Source organism: Lonchura striata, chromosome 20, assembly GCF_046129695.1.
Source record: "Lonchura striata isolate bLonStr1 chromosome 20, bLonStr1.mat, whole genome shotgun sequence".
In the NCBI taxonomy this organism is placed as follows: domain Eukaryota; kingdom Metazoa; phylum Chordata; class Aves; order Passeriformes; family Estrildidae; genus Lonchura; species Lonchura striata.
In genome coordinates this window covers 7,435,413-7,450,971 of record NC_134622.1, presented here as the reverse complement: position 1 = coordinate 7,450,971, position 15,559 = coordinate 7,435,413, and the positions used below count along the sequence as shown (strand labels likewise).

Sequence of the window (15,559 nt, the reverse complement as noted above, 5' to 3'; positions counted from 1 at the left end):
GGCGCCCACACGCGCGGTGTGCGGCAGGCAGGTGCTGTCTCGCCCAGCAGGAGCACGCTCCGCGCCCCGCACACCTGCACGGCACACACAGGGGCGGCAGCTCCGCACCCCGCACCCGTGCGCGCCCCGCACCTCGCACCCGTGCGCGCCCCGCACCCCGCACCCGTGCGCGCCCCGCACCCCGCACCCGTGCGCGCCCCGCCCGCGCGTGCACGCGTACACACACCGCCGGGGGGCGTGGCCAGCGCGCCGCTTATCAATGAAATCCGCGGCCACGCCCCCCCAGCGCCCGCCAACCCCGCGCAGGCGCGCGCGGGTAGGCGTGGCCAGCGCGGGGGGAGTGCCCAATGGGAAGGCGTGGCCCCGCTGGCGCACGCGGAGGGGGCGTGGCCGGGGAGGGGCGTGGCCCCGCCCGCCGCGGGCGCGCGCCGCCGGACGGGCGCGATGGGCCCGGGCGGGCGGGCGGCCTCGGCGGCGCTGGTGGGCGGCAGCGTGGCGATCTTCGGGGCGCTGCGCCGGCTGGCCCTGGCCGTGCCGCAGCCCGCCGCCGTACGGAGCCGTCCCGGCCGCGTCTGGCGCTGGAGGAATCTCCTCGTCTCTTTCGCACACTCCGTGCTGGCCGGGTTGTGGGCCCTCTTTAGGTATGGGGCAGCGCGGGGAGCGGCGGGCGCGGTAAACGCGGTGCGAACCGGGCACTCCTGGGCAGTGGGGAGCGGGTAGGGGCTCCCCGTGTTGCCCGTCCCGGAGCCTAGGCTGACTCCCTTCCTCCTCTCGTCACTCCCAGCCTCTGGCACTCTCCGGAGCTGCTCTCCGACATCCAGGACGGCTACAGCGTCTCAGGGCACCTGCTGGTCTGCTTTTCCTCAGGTAAGGAGCCAGGCAGGGCAGTGGCCGCAGCCACCCTGCCGGACTTTGCCCACTCCCTGCTCAGCTTTGCCCGGTATGCTGGTCGGGATGAGCCACTGGCTCAAGGGCTGGGCAGCTCCATGCCTCTTGCCTTAATCACAGCGTGGAGCCCACAGGCTGCCAACCCCCAGGGAATAGCCGTCTCTCCATACCCAGACACCCAGACGGGGTGGAGGTGTTTCTGACACCTGAAGAGAAGTCACACCACCTTCCTCCTCCTCTCTGCTCCTCCTTTTCACAGTGGGTCATGGTGCACAAGCCAGACCTTCTGAACGTGCTCCTTCATCCCACAGGCTACTTCATCCATGACACCCTTGACATCATCTTCAACCATCAGTCCCGCTCATCTTGGGAATACCTGGTCCACCATGCCATGGTGAGTACAGCCAGCACGGGGGGGGGGGCTACCACATATCCTGAGGCTCAGCCCACCCAGGTTTCACAGGCTATGGTGGGGCAAGCTGGTGCTCTTCCCTGTGTCTCGCCCTGCTGCCAGGTAGGCTCTGTATCAACAAGGCGAGGGCGCCTGGTGGGGCAGGACGCCTGCCAGCATCAGCTCCGAGCGCCTGGAGCCAGCCAGGCTGCCGAGCTGGGAGCGGAAAGAGCTGGAGGCTTATCCCAGCACAGGGAGGTGTAACTGGTCCTGGGGGATCTGGCTTTCCAGACCGGTTTTCTCTAAGCTCAGCTGCCCGCTGGGATCTCTGGGTGGGGGAACAGAACTGTGTGCTCTCACTGAGGTCGGGGAAGGACTCGCTTTCCCCAGGGCAAGGTGAGCTGACCCTGCTTTGTGTGTGTGTGTCCCAGGCCATCTCTGCCTTCGTCTCGCTCATCGTCACAGGCCGCTTCCTGGTGGCAGCGGTGCTGCTGCTGCTGGTGGAGGTGAGCAACATCTTCCTCACGGTGCGCATGCTGCTGAAGATGAGCAACGTGCCTTCCCCGGCGCTCTACGAGGCCAACAAGTACATCAACCTGGTGATGTACTTCGCCTTCCGCCTGGCGCCCCAGGCTTACCTCACCTGGTACTTCCTCCGCTACGTGGAGGTGCAGGGCCAGGGTGCCTTCCTCACCGCCAACCTGCTGCTGCTCGACGCCATGATCCTCATGTACTTCTCCCGCCTCCTCCGCTCCGATTTTTTCCCCTCCCTGCGCAAGGGCTCTGCAGGGAGAGATGTAGACGGTGAGAAGTTTCTGATAGACTGAGACGTGCGCGCCCAGGGGGACCCGGGCTCCGGCTGCTGGAAGTTTTGGGCTCTCCAAAGCTGCTCTGATGTGCCTTAGGGCTCGCTCCCTGGCCCCAGGCCCTGCCTTCACCCGCTCTGCTGCCTAAAAGAGCTTCCCTGCCGGACCAGCCCGACAGCTTCACCGAGCTGCGGGGATGCTGCTGAAGCCAGAGGCATGGCCGATGGAGAAGCAGCCCAAGTCAGCTTCCCTGCAGGCAGCTGGAGGGCCAGGGGTGGCTGTGCTTTGCAGCTGATGCCTGGAAGGGTTGTGAGGGAGGGAACGAGTCCCTCCCGTGGTGATGTTGGGTGTTATGAGCATTAAAATCGGTCTATTTACTGCTGCCGCAGCACACCTGGGCTGGCTCTTCTGTGGGGCAGAGCAGGTTGGGGGCTCCCCCTGGGCCAGGGCTCTGGGACAGGATGTGCCCCATTCCCTGAGGAGGGCTGGCAGCTCTCAGGGAAGGAGAGGGCACATTCCTGCTGCTCGCTTTGTCCTAGGGACCTTTCAGCCTGCTGGGTCCTGCCAACCCAGTTGAGCATAGAACAGCACAACTGTGTCTCTTATGTGGATGGGCTCCCCTCTTCTTCCTCATTCCTCTGCTCTTCCAGAGACCCAGGGCTGTGCAGGGAACAGTTGAAGGGAGCCAGGAGAGGTACCAAGCCTTGTGGCAGTGCCTGACCTGCCTGTCTCCAGCCTGGCGGTGAGGAGCTTGGCTGGGCTGTGTGACTCACCCAACAGCCACGTGAAGTGGAGCTGGCATGGAAAAGCCATGTGAGGCCAAGGGCTCTTCCTGGAAGATTTCTGCATGCTTGCATCCCCCTGGAGCAGTGCAGCTGCAGCCCCATGAGCATGCTGGCCCCTCTCCTGCAGCCACAGGACCGGGATGGTTCCAGCAACTCTCGCAGAAGTGGGGCTCAGCTCCCTGGGAGAGTAGGGCCAGAACTGGCCCAGCCGGTCCTGTGGAGCACCAGAGAGGCAAATCCTGCTGATGTGACAGCTCTGGGATCAGTGTTAGCAGCTTAGAGGGGAGTTTAGAGCGACTCCTGCCCAGCAGGATCCTGCTCTGGGAAGGATCTGTCCCACCCACCCCAGCACCTGCCCAGCTCAGGCAGAGACAGGCACTGCGGTTGAAATAAGCTGGTGATTAAGGGGAGGCAGTGGGGGAATCACCTTTCCACCAGAGAGCCAGGAAACACCCCACAGGATCTGGATGCTGGTGGGACTCCCTGGTGTGCATTGACACCGGTGCCAGGAACAGCCTGGCAGCTGGAACAGAGATGTGATAGCTTGGACAGTGTGGGCAGGGATCGATACCAGCTCCAAACCTGCTGCCTCGTCCCTCCTTGCTCAAAGCAGAGCTCAGCAGCCCTGGCAGGGCCCAGCCTTGCTCTCAGCAGCACATCCCAACAGCTATGTCTGTGTCTTCCAGCTGCAGCTTAAGCCTCGTGGCCTCTTTCCAGTTTAGATGACTGCATCTGCCATCACAACTAGGCCCAAACGTTAATTTTGCCCTCACCCCTATTGCTGCACACATTCCCCCTTGTCTCTCCACTTGAAGCAGACCCAGCTCTGTCCCAGCAGGTCACAGGCTCAGACCAGCCCACACCAGGCATGACAAAGCTGCCCGAAGGAGGGAGCACAGCTCCCTGCTGTTCCCCTCCCGGAGCCTCCCCCAGCAGTGCAGCTGGGAGCAGGCAGGCTGGCAGCCAGGAGCAAGAGGCAAGAGAAGCACCAGGGCAGCACCACTGGGCTGAGCTGAGCCAAGGCTGACTGCAAGTCATGCTGATGTGGAATTCCTCCAGCCTCTGGCTGCAGCACACCCAGCCTCTGCAGCCCCAATCCTTGCCCAGCAGTGACAGCAGCTTTGCTGCAAGAGGGGCAACTTCTCCCACATCTTTCTTACATGTGACTACGTGTAAAAAGGTGCCTGGGGGTCAGGGGACCCTGCTCTGCACATCCACAGGGAAGAGGCTGGATTGGTGGTGACAGGGAAGCACACAGGGAAGCAGCACTCATCCTCCAGGCAGTTTTCCATCCCTTACAGCAGGCAGGGAGCATCTCCTGCCCACCTCGCCCGATCCCAAGTGAGGGGTGTCAAGCCAGGGCCACACAACTCAGCACAAAGCTCCACCCTAGTCCTGAGAGCAGCCCCTTCTTTTCATCCACCACTGCCCTGGGAATCTGCCACCCCCAAGAGGCCTGAAGGAACTCGGTGTCCCAGCATTCAAGAGCCCAAACACCCCAGTCAATATTTGGTCATGGCTTTCATCATCTTTCTCAGTCAAATCTAAGTATGTACTTAAGCTCAAGTACCCTGAAGACTTTTGCGTATTTCCCCCATTCCCTGCTCACCCAGTGCTCCACGTTCTCCTGACTCCAAACACTCCAAAAACCTGGTTTCATCTAGACACTTAAAGCCAAACGTTGCAGAGGCAGCCAACAGCAGCATTTGGAAACAACCCTGAGGACAGTGAACCCTGTGAGGAACACCACCAGGGAAACTCACACTGTAAGCACGTGGAGATTGTGCCAGAAAAAACCCACAAAGCCTCCACTGCTGGATTAGCAGGAGGGTTCCAAGTGAACCTGCAGCATAAGCAGGGAGCTGATACGCTGGGGAAATGGTGTGACAGGTCACCTGTATCACATCAGAGCCACTGCCAGGTTTTTGTTGTGGCCACCCGTGGTCGGTTTCACAAGGAAGAGATGTAGAACACCCAGAACACTGTTCACAAACACATCCTAATTACCCTGTGCAAGAAAATGCAAGGCACAAGAGATCTGGGGGAAAATGTAGAGGTATTTGAGATTTAGGTGTCACCTCACACTGACAGAATCCCAAACACTCTCTGAGTAGGGCAGCACTGTCCCTGCACAGCCCTCTCCTGGAGCAGTCAGCTCTGCCCACCACTGCCAGGAAGGGAAGGAGGAGCCCCTGTAAGGAAGTGAAGGCCCAGAAGTTTGCTGGGTGCTCTCTTTCACACGGGCTGTGCTGCCACAAAACACAAGAGCCCTCAGTGGTGTCACAAAGTTTATTAAGTCTGTACAGTCCTCAGCAGATGCAGTTTAGATGATTCCAATCTGGAAAGAAGCAAAGGATGTTAAAACAGATGTTATGGTGGCAGAAAGGCAAAGCTTCCACCACAGACATCACTGCCACGGCTGCTTCTCTCCAGGATTTCTGTCCTCCAAGGCTTCCTCCTCCCAGACCAGCCCAAGAGCTTTACACACCCACTTGGGACATTTATTTCCACAGTGCTCCTTGTGCTGTACATTTCCCTACTCCTCTCTGTACCACCTCTGCCTCCTTGAGGACTGAACTGACTGAGCCTGGCTCCTCAGCACTCAGATCCTGTCTGCCTACAAGGCCACAGAAGTGCCACCACGCTTGAAGCACAAGTACCTCATGAAGAAACTCAGGAAGAACAACCAGTGGAGGAGACATGAGACAAAGTGCAAAAAAAGCTCCCATGTTTTAAAGACATCTCACCTTGTTGGCCACATCCAGTGCATCATAATCCGGAGCCAGTCGGACGTAAGCCTTCTTCTCTCCATCAGGCCTAGAGAGGAAGAGGAGGCATCAGGACAGAGGCAACTCCTCCCCCCTGCTCCACATTCCTGCAACTCCCATGTGCATCAGTGGTTCCTTTGGAAGCATCACATTACTCAGTGGAATCAAAAGTTTACATCATTTGCACAGGACTCCCTGGGTGTCAGAAGTGCTCCTTGAAGAGGCAAAGAGCCCCCCGAAGAAGCCAAGAGCTCCCTGAGGAAACCAACACTCTGGCCTGCCAACATTTCCCACTTCCACCAAGATGTGCTCAGTCAAAAGCTGCACTTAGCTATGGAGCTTTATCCCACATCTGCTGAACCTCAAACACACGTGTTCCCACTTCCTGCTAAAATGAAGCACCTCACACCCACCAGGGACCTGCTCTCCTCCCCCTTCTCACCTGATCAACGTGTTAACCTTGGCCACATCGATATCATACAGCTTCTTGACAGCCTGTTTGATCTGGTGCTTGTTTGCCTTGACATCCACGATGAACACCAGAGTGTTGTTATCCTCGATCTTCTTCATCGCCGATTCTGTGGTCAGAGGGAACTTGATAATGGCATAATGGTCCAGCCTGCAAGAGAGGCCCTATGATTAACAGAGGCCTGGCAGCTGCTCCTCTGAATTTCCAGGAGCTTTCTTTGGGATGCATCAGTCACCTAAGGTCATAATCACAAACTCTCAGGCTTTGGTCGCTTTAAAATCATCACCTGCACCCCAAACCACCAGGGCTGCTCCCACCCCCCAACCCCCACGCACTTGTTTCTCCGTGGGGCGCTCTTCCGGGGGTATTTGGGCTGCCTCCGCAGCCGCAGCGTCTTGGGCCTGCGGAAAGTGGGCGACGTGCGGATCTTCTTCTTCTTGTGGCTGTGGACCCCCTTCAGGACGGCCTTCTTGGCCTTCAGCGCCTTTGCCTTAGCTTCTGTCTTCGGAGGCACAGCTGTGAGGAGAGCTCAGTCAGCACCACAAGGATCTGCGGCTTCCCCCGGTCAATGAGCAGGACCTCACCCAGCGCCCCGCGCTCCTCACACAACCGAGAGGAGCCCCAAAACGCCCAACTTGAGTTTAAAGTCTCCCGCTTCCATGCGGGTAAAGTCACTTATTCCCTCCCCACACACGACTCCCAGCATCGAGGCGGGAACATCCCCCACCTCCCTCAGACAAGCCGGCAGGCCTGCCCCGCCACCTACACGTGCCCGCGCCTAACACAGCGCCGGAACTCCGCGCTACTCCCCGTTTCGCTTAGCTCATCCCCCCACACACATATACCAGCTCCCCGCGGGGTCCCACACGCCGCCCCGCGGCCCCAACACAGAACCAGAGCCCCGCGCCCTCACCCTCCTTCTTCGCCTTGGGCGCCATCTTGGCCAGGCGGAAGCCGAAAGGGGTCTCCCACCCCGCGCTGCACGGGCTTATACCCTCCCCAAAATCTCGCGGGAGCAAGACGGAATCCCCCCCATCACCCCGCCGCCCCAACTCTCGCGACATTTCCGAAGCATGCCGGTAGTGGTAGTAGTTCTTAACGGCATCCCGCGCACACGCGCGATGGTGTCCCGTGCGCCGCGAGGCGTCATGGGAGTTGTAGTCTGGCACGCTGCTGTCCCTTGCCGCCGTCGTGGCGGTGCGGGACCGGGATGAACCCCGGGGTGGCGGGGGATTACCGGGGTCCCGTCGCGGTGGTAGCAGCGCAATGGCCCAGGCCTGGAGTAACGGGCGTTCTGGCCCCTCCCACGCCCCCGAACGGGGGCGTGGGAGGGGCCAGAACGCCGGTTACTCCGGGACTGGGCGTGAAGAACCGAGCACCGCTACCGGAGCTGGGAGGTTGACGGTAACGGGGACACCCCGGGTCATCCCCTCACCGTGGGGACAGGGACGAGGCAGGGAGAGCTTGATCTTGGACTGGGACGAGGCGAGGGGACAGCGGGGTCTGTGCACGGCGGACACGGGACGGGCGGGACACGCGGGGACCGGTGGGACACGGAGGTGGGGGTGGGTGAGATTTGGGGACAGCGAGATTGCGGGACAAGGGACAGTGATACCGTGGGATGGCCGTGAGGACAGCTGGGACACGGGGATGGGTGGATGGGGATAGTGGTACACGGGTGTGCAGGGACACGGGGACAGCTTTGTCGCGGGGTGTGGGACATTGTGGGACAGTGTGGGACAGCCACAGCTGAGGGCAGGGGGACACTGATACCTTAGGATGGGGATGTGGGGATGCGCCAGGGTGTGAGGACAGCCACAGTCGAGGTGGCTCGATGTGGGGACAGATGTGGGCTCGAGGTGACAGGGATGTGGGGACAGCCAGCCTTGGTGGCATTGGGGAATCAGGACACAGGGGACAGCCGTGTCTGGGAAAGTGGAGAGTGTTTGACTAAGGGGACAGTCCCACCTGGGGACACGGGGACAACCACGCTCCAAAGTGCTGCTAGTGGCCACAACTGTGCCGTGAGGACATCGCCACTCCTTGCTCTCTCTGTCCCCAGACCCCGCGGTGACCCTCATCCCACCGCTGCTCCCCCCGGCCACCCCCGGACCATGAACGTGCTGGCTCCGGTCCGCAGGGACCGGATCATCACCGACCTGCCCGCGGTGAGCAGGGGGACACGCCAGCCCGTGGGGGGCGACCCGGCCGAGCCCCGTGGTCACGCCGGTGTCCCCTCTTTGTCCCTTCCGCAGTGTTTTCGGACGGAGGCCGCCCTGCACACCCGCCCCTCCTTCCACCCCACGGTGGCCAGCGCCTGCCAGGAGCAGCGGACGGGCACCGTGGGGTCGGTGCCGCCCGTTTCGGGGTCGGGGTGGGGGTCGGGGTGGGGGTGCCGTGGGTGCCCCAGCCGCGCGTGGGGGTCGCGGCGTGGGCGCCGCGTGGCTGGCGGCGCTGCCCGGTGCCGAGCCCTGCGTCACGGCGCTGGAATGCGGCGCGGGGGGGACACGGGGGGACACGCGGGGAGCGCGGGGCGGGGATGCGGAGCGCCGCGGCCGCCAGGGGCCGTGGGGTGATGGGAGTCCCCCTTGCCCCCCACCCTGCCGAGCCGCGCGTCCCCCTCGCTGCAGGTTCAAGATCTCCAAGATCATCGTGGTGGGAGACCTCTCGGTGGGGAAGACCTGCCTGATCAACCGGTAACGGGACCCCCGGAGAGGCTCGGAGGGGGATGGCGATGGGGGGGAGGGATCCCTCTCCCCCAAAGGGCGGCAGCACCGTGGGCTGAGCCCAGCTCCAGCCAGACTCTGGACGCTGAGCCCCCACGGGGTTGGGATGAGGGGGTCAGGGGATGCTGATACCCGCCTCACTCCCCACCAGGTTTTGCAAGGACGTTTTTGATAAGAACTACAAGGCGACCATCGGGGTGGATTTCGAGATGGAGCGGTTTGAGGTGCTGGGGGTGCCCTTCAGCCTGCAGCTGTGAGTAGGTGCCAGCCCCTTCCCCACACACCCCTGCAACCCCCTCCTCACCTCCCACATCCCCCCAGGTGGGACACGGCTGGCCAGGAGCGTTTCAAGTGCATCGCCTCCACCTACTACCGGGGAGCACAGGGTGAGCTCCTCACTGCAGCCCAGATGCCACCCCACTGTCCCTGTCCCTGTCCCCGTCCCCATCTCACCCCTCCTTCCTTCCCAGCCATCGTGATTGTCTTCGATATCAATGACCTGGAGACCCTGGAGCACACACGGTGGGTGACACATGGCCCAGCATGGGGGCCTTTAGGGCTGGACAGAGAGGGGTTGTGGGGCTGCTGAGGTGTGTGGGCACGAGGGCAGTGCTCGGCCAGCAGCTGGTGACAGTGGCTCCCACAGGCAGTGGCTGGCTGAGGCTCTGAAGGAGAACGACCCATCCAACGTGATCCTCTTCTTGGTGGGCTCCAAGAAGGATCTGACCGTGAGTGTGTCCCCATCCCTGTGGGCAAACTGTGCCCTGGCTGTCCCTGTCACCCACCCACGCCCGGCTTGGTTGGCAGACCCCAGCAAAGTACAGCCTGATAGAGAAGGACGCTCTCAAGGTGGCCCAGGAGATGCAGGCAGAGTACTGGGCTGTCTCCTCTCTCACTGGTGAGTCCCAGCTGGCTGGGGGGGCTACAGATCCCGGCACCAGCCAGGTCAGGGGGCACTCAGGGGGTCTCTTCCCTCAGGGGAGAACGTGCGGGATTTCTTCTTCCGAGTGGCGGCGCTGACCTTTGAGGGCAGCGTGCTGGCCGAGCTGGAGCGCGGCCGCGGCGCCCGCAGGATCGGCGACACCGTGCGTGAGTAGCCCTGGCCAGCCCTGCGTGGGTGTCCCCCTGGTCCCCGCAGCCAGCCAGCCACCAACCCTCCTTCCTGTGTGCCTCAGGGATCAGCAGCAGGGAGAGCGACCTGTACCTGTCAACGCCCCGCAGGAATCGCAAGTGCTGCCCGTGAGGGGACAGCCCCGGCCCCCTCCGTGCTCACACCTCTGGACCAAAGAGGGGCGACCCCGGCCGGCCCCCAGGAGATGTCCCTGCCACCCCCAGCCCCCCCAGCCCATTGCCTGCCTGGGCACCCCCGGCTGGGGCAGGCAGGAGCACTCGTGTGGCTCCTGTAGCTATGCAAACCCAGGTACTGCTTGCAGGGGGAGATGTCCTCAGGCTCCCTTTTGCCTTAATAAAATCTTTTTTATGCTTTGTAAGGAAGGTGTGGGGCTGGGGGCAGGGGGCTGGGGCTGGCTGTGGGTCTCCCTGTCCCTGGCTGCAGCCCCCAGGCTCACAGGGAAGCAGGAGGATGGATGGCTGCCGCTGAGGATGAGTTCCTTTTCCACCGAGGAGCATCCCTGTCCTGCAGAGCCAGCAGCCCTCCAGGGGACACACGAGGTGACACTCCCACGTCAGTCCCAGCCAAAGCGGTGCTGGTCGAAGCGGGGCTGCAGGCGCGGGGGGACACAGTGGGAGCACTTGTAGCGCTCCTGGATCCACTTCCCTCCCTCGCTGTTCTCCATGCAGATGGCAGCGACGCCTGTGGGGACACGCAGGGGGGCTCAGCACTGGCCACCACACCCCGTGGGAACGCTGGTCCCTCTGCACCCATGGGTGCACCCTGGGCTGCCCTCTCCTACCTGCCACGACCCCGCCCAGCCGCTCCACCAGCTCGATGGCCGCTCTCATGGTGCCCCCAGTTTCAACCCACTGGTCCACCAGAAGGATGCGCAGACCTGGAGGGGGCAGAGGCTGTGGATGAGCGCCCCGTGCCCACGCCGCAGCCCCCTGGCAGGGGAGCGCCCTGCTGGCTCACCCGGTGAGATGGCATCGGCGCGGACCTCCATCACCTTCTGGCGGCCCGAGTAGTCGCTGTAGGGCTGTGCCACCGTCTGCACGCACAGGTGCCCGGCTTTGCGGATGGCCAGGAAGCCTTTCCGCAGAGCAGCAGCGGCCGCGGCGCCTGGAGGTGGCACGGCGCCGTCAGAGCCCCGGCACAAGGGGCAGGGACCCCACGCTGGCCCGTGAGCCGCGTCCTGCTCACCCAGGATGAAGCCCATGGCGTCGATGCCGGCCACCATGTCGATGGCATCTCCCTGGAAGGGCTGCAGCAGGTCGGCCACACAGTCCTGCAAGCCCTGGGGGGAGAGCGGAGGGGCTGGGTGCCCGCAGCCCACCGTGGGCACCCACAGCTGGGCGCCCCAGCAGCCCCGTGGGGATGCAGCCCTCCCTGGCACCCCGGGCACTGGGTACTTGCGGGTGGCAGTAGAGCCGGGAGGGGTCCAGCCAGGCATAGTTGGGACCTTTGACGTTGGGGGCCATCAGTGCCAGGTACCAGCCCTTCTCCCGGGTGGCAGGGACGTGGCACAGGTCCATGCGTGGGGACTGCAGGCGCTGCAAGCACTGAACATGAAGGGGAGGGGGGGGTGAGATTTCCCCACCTCCGTTCTCCACAGGGCTCCCCACGGCCTGGTGCCCCCCACCCACACCCACACGTGGCACCCCAAGGCCCAGGGTTCCCATTCTGGCTCCGTACCTGGGTGCTGGTGGCAGGGCTGAGCCGAGCGGGACCGTCACGGGAGCGTCACAGACAGCGACAGCTGAGCGGGGGCAGCCCCTGTGGCACCGGGCCAGCGCCCTCGGCCAGCTGGACGCTGGAACAGTGCCAGGCAGGAACCCTTCCCACGGGCCAGCGATGTCCCCCTCCGGCTCTGCTGTCCCAGCCAGGCAGTGCTGTGCTGGGAAGAAAAGGGGCTGCGGTGTTTGCACCCCACGTGGGTGCCCCCAGCCCATGCCAGCGCGGGTGGCACAGTGGTGTGGCACCCTGTGATGCGAGGGCCAGCGAGCCAGGGCGATGCTCGGGGGGTGTCCCGCAGCTTTGGGTGGTCCCGGGCAGCGCAGGGATTTTTTTGAGGCCACGCACGTCCCCGTTGGGGTGTCCAGGATCTGTCCTGCCCTGCGGAGAGCTGGATCTCACAGCATCCCAGTGAGCCAGGGCCGTGCCCTGACTGCCAATGGGCTCCCGGGGCAGGAGCTGGCAGGAGGGACAGCCCTGGCAGCGCTCTGGGAATGCCAGTGTGGCTGCCAGCCCGGCTGGCACCGGGCTCCGGGATGTCACACGGCGTACGGGCACATCTGTGGGACGGGATGGGATGGGGATGGGGATGGGATGGGATGGGATGGGATGGGATGGGATGGGATGGGATGGGATGGGATGGGATGGGATGGGATGGGATGGGATGGGATGGGATGGGATGGGATGGGATGGGATGGGATGGGATGCAGCGCCACAGGGAGCCTCCGTGGGATGGGACATGGGGATGCAGCACCCGCTCGTGGGGTGGGACGTGCAGATGTGGGGAGCACCCGCGGGGAGGGACACGGGGATGCAGGGAGCGTGTCTGTGGGCTGGGATCCGGGGCTGCACAGAGCATCCATAGGGTGGGACGCAGGGATGCAGGGAGCATCGTTCTCCCGTCGGGGGCCGCTCCGGGGCCGGGGGCTGTGCGGGGGCCGGTGCGTCACGGGGCGGGGGTTTGGGGCCGGCTCGTTACCGGTCCCGGCACATCACCCCACCGGCTGCCACAGCAACGGGGCCGGTCCCACCGGGAGGGGTGACCCCTTCCCCGCGGGCTGGCGGCGCGGGACGTGCCGCGGCTGCGGGAGCGGCTGCAGCACCCCGGCTCTGCGGGACCCTCGGCGCGGTGCCGGGCCGTGCCGGGCCGTGCCAAGCCGTGCCGGGCCGCCCCGCGTGGGCGGGCTGCGCCACTCTATAAGGCGGCCCCACGGCGGCGAGCGGCGCGGTGCCATGTGCGCCCCGGGGCTGCTCTGCTGCCTCCTCCTCCTCCTCTTCCTCCTGCTGCCACCTGCCCCCGGAGCGGCCCCGCCGGGACGGGCCCGCGCCCGCCGCGGGCTCACCTACCCCGGGACGCTGTGGTGCGGTGCGGGCAGCAACGCGGACAGCTACGAGCAGCTGGGTAAGGGCGGCAGGGATGCTGCTACATGTATCTTCCCATCCCATCCCACTGCCTTCCATCCCTTCCAATTCCATTCCTCAAATCCTTTCTCCTCATCCCCATCCCATCCCATCCCATCCCACCCCATCCCCAACCCAGTGCTCCTCCAACACACCCAGCCCAGTGCTGGGTCAGTCCCCACAAATCCTAATCCAGTCCATCCCAGTACTGGTCTACTCCAGCCCCTGTTCCCATGCTAATTCAATTCCTGTCTGTCCCAGTTCAGTCCCCACCCAAGCACCAGTCCAATCCCAGTTCACCTCTGCCCAGTTACTGTCAATCTGGTCCTGGTGCACTCTTGATCCAGCCTCTGTCCCCAGCCTACTCTGTGCTCCATCCTGCTGCCATTCCAGTTCCCATCCCAAGACTGGTCCACTCCCAGTTGCTCTCCTGATCCCAGTCTAAACCCTCTCGTGGCCCTGCTCCAGGATCCATTTTAGTCCCATTCTCATCCCCAGTGGGGTACTGGCACAGCCCAGTGCCCATCCCAGCGCCAGCCTTGTCCCCACGCTGTGCTGATCCAGCTGAGCCCAACCCATCCATCCTTACCCATCCCACCATGATTCCATGCCTGTGTCAATCCAATCTAATCCTGATCCCAGTCCTAGCCTAGCTCAACCCTAGCCCTGCTCACGGCCCCCCAGCCCTGCCTGCAGCCCCCGTTTCCCCACAGGGGAGCACCGGGACACGGACCGGTGCTGCCGGGACCACGACCACTGCCAGCACGTCATCCACCCCTTCAGCGCCCGCTACGGCTACCGCAACCTGCGCTGGCACACCATCAGCCACTGCGACTGCGACCAGCGGTGAGTGCCAGCCTGCCAGCCTGCCCCGGGGCACCCCGGCATCCCCCCGGGGGCTGGCAGCCCCCCGAGCCCGGCTGTGCCCTCCTGAGCCCGGCTGTGCCCCCTGAGCCCAGATGTGTCCCCTGAGCCTGGCCGTGCCCCCTGAACCGAGCTGTGCCCCCTGAGCCCAGCTGTGCCCCCTGAGCCCAGATGTGCCCAGCTGTGCCCAGCTGAGCCCCTGAGCCCGGCTGTGCCCCGGGCAGGCTGAAGGAGTGCCTGCGGCGGGTGAACGACACGGCCTCGCGGGTGGTGGGCCAGGCCTTCTTCAACGTCATCCAGGTGCCCTGCTTCGAGTTCACCTACAGGGAGGAGTGTGTGGAGCCCTATCTCTATGTCTGGTGAGTGCCCCCCTGCCCTGGGGACTGTCCCCTGCCCGGGCTTGTCCCACCCCGTGGTGCCTCCTCGATTCTGGCAGGTGCAAGACGTACAACACGGTGGCCGTGGCGGTGCCCCGAGAGCCGGTGCTGTATGAATTTGGGGGGGAGCTCATCGACAGGGCAGCCAGGCCCAGGGGAGTCCCCCTGAGCCCCCCATGGGGCAGCACAGAAGGAGGAGCCCTCCCAGTGGATCATCACACGGGGACAGCGCCCAAGGCAGTCAAGAAAGAGAGGAAGAGAAAGAAAGATAAGAAAAAAAAGGGGAAAGGGCTGAAAAAGAAAGGCCACAGGGCACAGAACCATCCTGCAGCTGCTGCCCCTGCTGATCCCCGGGCCCTGTTGCCATCCCTGGGGGAAGCATCCAACACCATCCTCAGCGATGCCCCGGCACCGGAGGGAGTGGGCAGGGAGCCAGTGCCAGCCACTCCCTCGCCGGTCCCCACCACCCACGGGAAGAGGAGGAAGGAGAGGAACAGAAAGAAGAGGCTGAAAAGTAAAATTCCGGCTGAACCTGCACGAGAGCTGCAGCTCTGAGTCCCCCCTGGGCCCTGCATGGGTTCTGGCTGTGAAATAAATTTACATCTGCTTGAGCATCCTTGGCTTTGTCTCTGGGGAAAGGATGGCACCGGGGGCTGATCCCATGGGAGGGGAACACCGAGACTGGGTGGGGATCCAGGGGTTTGAGCTGTTCCTCACTGCCCCCCTCAGTTCATGTCATTGTCCTGGCACTGGACACAGCTCCTGGCCACGTGCTGGCAGCAGGGCTGAGCCCCAGGTTTAGCTCCCCTGCTAGAGGGTTAAATTCCAGCTCCTCAGGCGTGTAATTTTCTCCGGGAGTTCTCTGAATTGCACCACCCAAGCTCTCTCATCCTCCTCATGCCTTGCCTTTCCCATGCTCCCACACCAGCATCAATTCCTTCTCCATTCCTTTGGGAGGAACAGGAGCTTGGCCCTCCCTGAAGGCTCCTCAAATGCCTGCAAAGCTCCTTGGAGTGGGACAAGATGCTTTTCCAGCCCTGGGACAAAGGCTGGGGCAGAGAGAGCTGCCCGTGTCCCTTCCTGGTGGGTGGGGACCCTGTCTGGGCCCCTGCAGCGAGGAGCAGGAACAGGGCACAGCCACCAACTCCTCCAAAGTGCTCCAAAGGGTGGAGCGTGGCTCAGCCCAGCGTCCTGGTGAGGTGGTGGAAAGATTTTCCTGCAGCAGCACCAAATACC

At 63.5% G+C, this 15,559-nt stretch overlaps 5 protein-coding genes and 2 non-coding genes across 7 annotated transcripts; 3 read left to right on the top strand and 4 right to left on the bottom strand.

Moving 5' to 3' along the window:
• The first annotated feature begins 444 nt into the window (after positions 1–444).
• TLCD1 (TLC domain containing 1) lies at positions 445–2,476 on the top strand. Its single transcript, XM_021550900.2, has 4 exons — positions 445–641; positions 785–867; positions 1,200–1,282; positions 1,711–2,476. Exons 1-4 carry the CDS (start codon positions 445–447, stop codon positions 2,104–2,106), a joined length of 759 nt encoding a protein of 252 aa, XP_021406575.1. The 3' UTR covers positions 2,107–2,476.
• Positions 2,477–5,145: 2,669 nt separating this feature from the next.
• On the bottom strand, positions 5,146–7,139 carry RPL23A (ribosomal protein L23a). The gene is made up of 5 exons (XM_021551036.2): positions 7,021–7,139; positions 6,443–6,623; positions 6,081–6,257; positions 5,618–5,687; positions 5,146–5,208 (listed from the first exon to the last, which is right to left on the bottom strand). Exons 1-5 carry the CDS (start codon positions 7,043–7,045, stop codon positions 5,194–5,196), a joined length of 468 nt encoding a protein of 155 aa, XP_021406711.1. The 5' UTR covers positions 7,046–7,139; the 3' UTR covers positions 5,146–5,193.
• Positions 5,759–5,825, bottom strand: LOC116184325 (small nucleolar RNA SNORD42). Its single transcript, XR_004149087.1, has one exon. It is a non-coding gene; the product is annotated as a small nucleolar RNA SNORD42 (small nucleolar RNA).
• Positions 6,329–6,400, bottom strand: LOC116184326 (small nucleolar RNA Z17). The gene has a single exon (XR_004149088.2). It is a non-coding gene; the product is annotated as a small nucleolar RNA Z17 (small nucleolar RNA).
• Positions 7,140–7,469: 330 nt separating the features above from the next.
• On the top strand, positions 7,470–10,268 carry RAB34 (RAB34, member RAS oncogene family). The gene is made up of 11 exons (XM_021550919.3): positions 7,470–7,511; positions 8,170–8,275; positions 8,363–8,454; positions 8,738–8,803; positions 8,985–9,086; positions 9,155–9,219; positions 9,304–9,355; positions 9,480–9,561; positions 9,641–9,731; positions 9,812–9,922; positions 10,009–10,268. The coding sequence occupies exons 2-11, from the start codon at positions 8,222–8,224 to the stop codon at positions 10,074–10,076; spliced, it is 783 nt and encodes a 260-aa protein (XP_021406594.1). The 5' UTR covers positions 7,470–7,511; positions 8,170–8,221; the 3' UTR covers positions 10,077–10,268.
• A 20-nt stretch (positions 10,269–10,288) lies between these two features.
• LOC110482054 (adenine phosphoribosyltransferase) lies at positions 10,289–12,025 on the bottom strand. Its single transcript, XM_021550977.3, has 6 exons — positions 11,643–12,025; positions 11,360–11,509; positions 11,151–11,244; positions 10,923–11,069; positions 10,747–10,842; positions 10,289–10,646 (listed from the first exon to the last, which is right to left on the bottom strand). The coding sequence occupies exons 2-6, from the start codon at positions 11,480–11,482 to the stop codon at positions 10,519–10,521; spliced, it is 588 nt and encodes a 195-aa protein (XP_021406652.2). The 5' UTR covers positions 11,483–11,509; positions 11,643–12,025; the 3' UTR covers positions 10,289–10,518.
• Positions 12,026–12,560: 535 nt separating this feature from the next.
• On the top strand, positions 12,561–14,937 carry PROCA1 (protein interacting with cyclin A1). Its single transcript, XM_021550853.2, has 4 exons — positions 12,561–13,083; positions 13,796–13,928; positions 14,171–14,305; positions 14,383–14,937. Exons 1-4 carry the CDS (start codon positions 12,561–12,563, stop codon positions 14,876–14,878), a joined length of 1,287 nt encoding a protein of 428 aa, XP_021406528.2. The 3' UTR covers positions 14,879–14,937.
• The last annotated feature ends 622 nt before the right edge of the window (positions 14,938–15,559 follow it).